At 47.5% G+C, this 5,994-nt stretch overlaps 1 protein-coding gene across 2 annotated transcripts in view; it reads left to right on the top strand.

The window, feature by feature from the left end:
* Positions 1-5,994, top strand: part of LOC129831335 (ephrin type-A receptor 7-like) — a 167,685-nt gene that overhangs the window by 154,874 nt on the left and 6,817 nt on the right. For both annotated transcript variants that reach the window (XM_055894657.1, XM_055894658.1), the window contains 4 exons: positions 485-610; positions 1,110-1,295; positions 3,587-3,648; positions 3,926-4,129. In XM_055894657.1, the coding sequence (XP_055750632.1) occupies positions 485-610; positions 1,110-1,295; positions 3,587-3,648; positions 3,926-4,129 (578 nt within the window). The remainder of the gene's footprint in view (positions 1-484; positions 611-1,109; positions 1,296-3,586; positions 3,649-3,925; positions 4,130-5,994) is intronic.

Below are 5,994 nucleotides of genomic sequence, written 5' to 3'. Positions count from 1 at the left end.
TGCAGGTAGAGTTTTTAGGTTGCCTTGTGAGGATAGAAACCGATAACAAAGTGACACTCAAAGGCTTTTACCTCAGGATTTTCTCTTTCCTGCCAATGATTTCCTGCCCTAGTTCCTAGTGAATATTATTATTGTTTTTCTCAACAGTTCTGAAGTCATAAGAGATAAACCCCTTGAACTGAGCTACTGTCTCCAGGAAACGTGAGCTGCACAAATAAGACATGCAGTGATGTGGTTGATTCCCAAGTAGCACAATAGGTGAGAAGGTGGTGACGGGACAAACGATGGATTCAGATTTTAAAACGCCATCCATACAGTGGTTGTCAAACGAAAGACCACACCGGATTACCGCTTATGTCGTGATGTCGTTTGCGTGCCTTAAATACGGTTTTGTGATTCACAAATGGGACTGGCGTGTCGTTTCTGTGGTGTTGTGGTAGATTGTTGCAGGTCGTAATCTTGCGTGACTGTCCGTGTCCCACAGTTAAGATCCCGACCCGTAGGACCTACATAGACCCAGAGACGTGTGAGGACCTGGTGCAGGCTGTCCTCACCTTTGCCAAAGAGCTCGACAACTCCAGCATCAAGATAGAGAGAATCGTACACACAGGTACTGAGACAGTGCTTTGGCTTTCGTATACTCTCATATTCTCTTTCTTTGTACTTCTGTCTTTTATCTTTGCCAATTTTCACTCCTCAGTCTCCCCTCTCTGTTTGTCCTGTTTTTATCTCCTTTCTTTCTTTCTTTCTTTCTTTCTTTCTTTCTTTCTTTCTTTCTTTCTTTCTCTCTCTCTCTCTCTCTCTCTCTCTCTCTCTCTCTCTCTCTCTCTCTCTCTCTCTCTCTCTCTCTCTCTCTCTCTCTCTCTCTCTCTCTCTCTCTCTCTCTCTCTCTCTCTCTATTTCTCTATATTTCTCTATATCTCTCCCTCTATCTATCTCTCTCTATCTATCTATCTCTCTATATATATCTCTCTCTCTCTCTATTTATCTCTCTCTCTATCTCTCTCTCTCTCTCTCTCTCTCCTCATCTCTTACTCACCCCCACCTCTCTCTGATAAACCAGCACTGCAGTCCGCTATCTAACCCCCTCTCTGTGTCTCCACCTGCAGGTGACTTTGGGGAGGTGTGCCGTGGCTGTCTCAAGCTGCCCAGTAAGCGGGAGCTTCCGGTGGCTATCAAGACGCTGAGGGCCGGCTGCTCAGAGAAACAGAGGCGCTCCTTCCTCAGCGAGGCCGGGATACTGGGACAGTTTGACCACTCCAACATCGTCCGTCTGGAGGGGGTCATCACCAGCGGTGAGCTAGTTACCGAAATCTCAAATGAACCCTTAGCCCCTATGCATTTACACCTAGCTCCTATTTACTATGCTTTATAGGGGGCAACTGTCTGGGGGGGGGGGGGGGGACATTTACTGAACAGACCGCACAAACCCCAAACGATTACTCGTTGACAGACGGACAGCAGTTGAAGTCCAACAGAGAAGGGAGAGGGGGGAAAGTATAGGAGGAAGTAAAGGTTAATGAAGAAAGGTAGGTGAGGAGAGTTTCAGAGGGGTAATGTTTCAGAGGGGCAGATGAGGTAGAACCAGAGTTGGAAGGAATGGGATTGGATGGGACTGGTGCCTGCCTGAACACACACTGTGCACCGTACGACTGCAGCAGATGCGTTGGGTACGGTAATTGGTGCTAGAGACACAGCAGGACTCTGAAACCCACTCTAATCTTCCCCTGCCGCCTCACACGTGTGCATGCTCACACACAGGTGTGCATACACACTCATTCCAACTGTCACACACAAGCACACACACACACCACACACACCGCCCTCGGATTGCAAATCACCTGCTTTGCATTGCTTACGCCCCACTAGCCCGCCATTCAACCCCCTTCCACCCCCACAGCCCACCTGTCAGCCCCCACCACCTCTCCCTCCATCAGAGGGCTCCAGCGCTACAACGAGGGTCATTAGCGAGACAGAGACGTGCTGCTAGCTAAACGTCCAGCAGGGGGCACCAGGGGGAGGTGGTGTAGGATCCCGGGTAGTGTGTGGTAGTATGTTAAGGGGAGGGGGGGGGGGGGGGGGGGGGGATCAGCAGGATAGTTGGTCTGGTAGAAAAGAAGAGGTAGCTAGTCTTGTAGTGAAGGGTGATAGAGTAGTGAGCCAGAGTAATGATAGTGATGTAGTGAGGCGTGATAGAGTAGTGAGCCAGAGTAATGATAGTGATGTAGTGAAGTGTGATAGAGTAGTGAGCCAGAGTAATGATAGTGATGTAGTGAAGCGTGATAGAGTAGTGAGCCAGAGTAATGATAGTGATGTAGTGAAGCGTGATAGAGTAGTGAGCCAGAGTAATGATAGTGATGTAGTGAAGCGTGATAGAGTAGTGAGCCAGAGTAATGATAGTGACGTGTGATAGAGTAGTGAGCCAGAGTAATGATAGTGAGGTAGTGAAGCGTGATAGAGTAGTGAGCCAGAGTAATGATAGTGATGTAGTGAAGTGTGATAGAGTAGTGAGCCAGAGTAATGATAGTGATGTAGTGAGGCGTGATAGAGTAGTGAGCCAGAGTAATGATAGTGATGTAGTGAAGTGTGATAGAGTAGTGAGCCAGAGTAATGATAGTGATGTAGTGAAGCTGTAGTGCTGTATGTGAGTGTTGCATGATAACGTGGGCGTATGATGTGGTAGAACAGAGTGATGGGCTAATGTAATAATTTTAGTCCTGTCTGCCTCTCCTCTCCTCCAGTCTGTCTGTTTGGGATAGAGGGTGCCTGAGGGAGGCTGATAGTATCCATTTATAGGGCACTTAGATCACAGCCAGCAAGAGGTGTGTGTGTGTGTGTGTGTGTGTGTGTGTGTGTGTGTGTGTGTGTGTGTGTGTGTGTGTGTGTGTGTGTGTGTGTGTGTGTGTGTGTGTGTGTGTGTGTGTGTGTGTGTGTGTGTGTGTGTGTGTGTGTGTGTGTGTGTGTGTGTGCTCGGTTTCCATGTTACTCTGCTCCAACTCTTGTCTGACACACACACACACACACACACTCCCTGGTCACTAAGGGAGTCACTGCTTTCTGTCTTTCTAATGGAGCGGCATCCTTTTCTCCTCAGCTGGCTGCTCTCTCTCTCTCTCTCCCTCCTTATTCCAGCGCTCCTTCTGTCCCCTCTTCTACTTTTTGTGTGTTCTGTCCCCTCTCCCGTTCCCCCATCCCTACCCCAGTGCCTACTCCTACTGGCCTCTCTTTTTCCCCCTCTCAGGTTTCTGTCTTCCCTCCCTCCACTATTTTGATACACTCTGGCCACCTGCGCTCAGCGAGTGTGAGAAGTGTGTGTGTGTGTGTGTGTGGGGGGGGGGGGGGGGGGGGGGGTGACTGAGAGAGCAGCACACAGGCCATCCTTCTCCTCTCCAGCTTAGTAGGTGAAGAATAGCAGTGCATAACCACTGCTGCCCCCAAGCCAGCTGGACTATAATAATAATAATGTGTGTGTGTGTGTGTGTGTGTGTGTGTGTGTGTGTGTGTGTGTGTGTGTGTGTGTGTGTGTGTGTGTGTGTGTGTGTGTGTGTGTGTGTGTGTGTGTGTGTGTGTGTGTGTGTGTGTGTAGGTAACACCATGATGATTGTGTTGGAGAGCATGTCCAACGGGCCCCTGGACTCCTTCCTCAGGGTAAGAGTGTGTGCATACTGTGTCTTTGTGTGCTCTTGTAACAGTGTTTACCTCAGCATGACTCCTGGTCTAGTTTCCGAACGTTACGTAAAATGGTTGGTATAAAAATAAATCCCGGGGCATATTGTGTATCCTTATAAGCCACACAACTAACCACTGTGTTATTTAATCCTTCATAACGGAGTTTGTTCTCCGTTGGAACTGCAATGTATTATATTGCATCTCTATGGTCCTTAACCCACTCCCTCTCCCTCCCTCCCCTCCTCCCTCTCTCCAGAAGCACGAGGGCCAGCTCTCCGTGCTCCAGTTGATGGACATGCTGGGGAGCGTGGCCTCTGGGATGAAGTACCTGACAGAGATGGGCTTCGTCCACCGCCGCCTGGCCGCCCACAAGGTACTGGTCAACGCCAGCCTGGGCTGCAAGGTGTCCGGCTTCAGACCCCTCCAAGAGGACAAGATGGAGGCCATCTACAGCGCAATGGTGAGACTACTGACTGATATTCTATTACAAGTAAAAAGTATATTACTAGATATATGTATATTTTTAACTAGTACTATATATTACAATTATTATTATTTTTTATATTATTTTACTACCTATAGTCTGTACTCTTTCCCATAGAGGCCATCTGTACCACGCTGGTGAGACTACTGCCTGATACGTACGGTTATTTACATTGTTAAAAACCGTATTGTTTACTCGCTTCTTTAGTCTTCTCCCATAGTTATAGAGGCCATCTTCACCACTACTCACTGTGATAGGTAATACATACTGTATGTACTGGGATATGTACTATATTATTTACATCGTTTACTCTTTACTCAAATAGTTTAGTCTTTACTCAAATAGACCACACTGGTGAGAGACCTGGCTGATATCTTCTCCTGTTAAATATATTACTCCTAATAAATATAAAAATCCCATCTTATAAAAAATGCTATACAAATCATACATTCAAATGACAATGACATCTTTAAAGAAGCCCATTGAAGCCGGTGGGAGAGGTGTGCTTCTTTTTGTATTTCCCCTTTGTGCTGAATCTGATGTGCAGTGTGTGTGCAGTGCAGACTTTGATTTAAAATACTTTCTATAATGAATCAGTGTTTCCCTGTGGTTTCTCCTTCTCGCTCGCTTTGTCTGACTCACTTTGTTCACTCTCTTTTGGTTGACAGTGGTTGATTCGATTTAGATTTAGTTGAGGCAGTGTATAGGATACATTTTATTTGACTGTACTTTACATGATGATTTAAGAGCGACTGCGTTTCGAACAATGCAACAACAGAAACCAGACCTATTCTGGAGTAGCGAGGAAGTAAAACTCGAATGGCTTTTCAGAAAATAAGTTTTCCTTGTGGCACATTTTATTTCCAAAGCGTGAAAGTCGCGACAAGATAAGTTTTTTGTGTTTCATTTGTATTAAGTTCAGTAGGAATGACTACTCTACTTTCGTACTGGTTGCCCGTGTCCCTAAATGACTACCGACCCGTAGCACTCTCGTTTGTAGCCATGAGGTGCTTTGAAAGGCTGGTCATGGCTCACATCAACACCGTTATCCCAGAAACCCTAGATCCACTCCAATTTGCATACCGCCCAAACAGATCTACAGATGATGCAATCTCTATTGCACCCCACACTGCCCTTTCCCACCTGGACAAAAGGAACACTTATGTGAGAATGCTATTCATTGACTACAGCTCAGCGTTCAACACCATAGTGCCCTCAAAGCTCATCACTAAGCTAAGGACCCTGGGACTAAACACCCTCCCTCTGCAACTGGAGCCTGGACTTCCTGACGGGCCGCCCCCAGGTGGTGAGGGTAGGTAGCAACACATCTGCCACGCTGATCCTCAACACAGGGGCCCCTCAGGGGTGCGTGCTCAGTCCCCTCCTGTACTCCCTGTTCACCCACAACTGCATGGCCAGGCACAACTCCAACACCATCATTAAGTTTGCAGACGACACAACAGCGGTAGGCCTGATCACTGACAACGATGAGACAGCCTATAGGGAGATGTCAGAGAACTGGCCGGGTGGTGCCAGAATAACAACCTCAACGTAATCAAGACAAAGGAGATGATTGTGGACTACAGGAAAAGGAGGACCGAGCACGCCCCCATTCTCATCGACAGGGCTGTAGTGGAGCAGGTTGAGAGCTTCAAGTTCCTTGGTGTCCACATCACCAACAAACTAGAATGGTCCAAACACACCAAGAAAGTTGTGAAGAGGGCACGACAAAGCCTATTTTCCCCCTCAGGAAACTAAAAAGATTTGGCACGGGTCCTACTTCTACAGCTGCAACATCGAGAGCATCCTGACTGGTTGCATCACTGCCTGGTACGGCAACT

This window comes from Salvelinus fontinalis, chromosome 32 (assembly GCF_029448725.1).
Source record: "Salvelinus fontinalis isolate EN_2023a chromosome 32, ASM2944872v1, whole genome shotgun sequence".
Classification (NCBI taxonomy): Eukaryota; Metazoa; Chordata; class Actinopteri; order Salmoniformes; family Salmonidae; genus Salvelinus; species Salvelinus fontinalis.
This window is presented reverse-complemented; position numbering and strand designations above follow the sequence as displayed.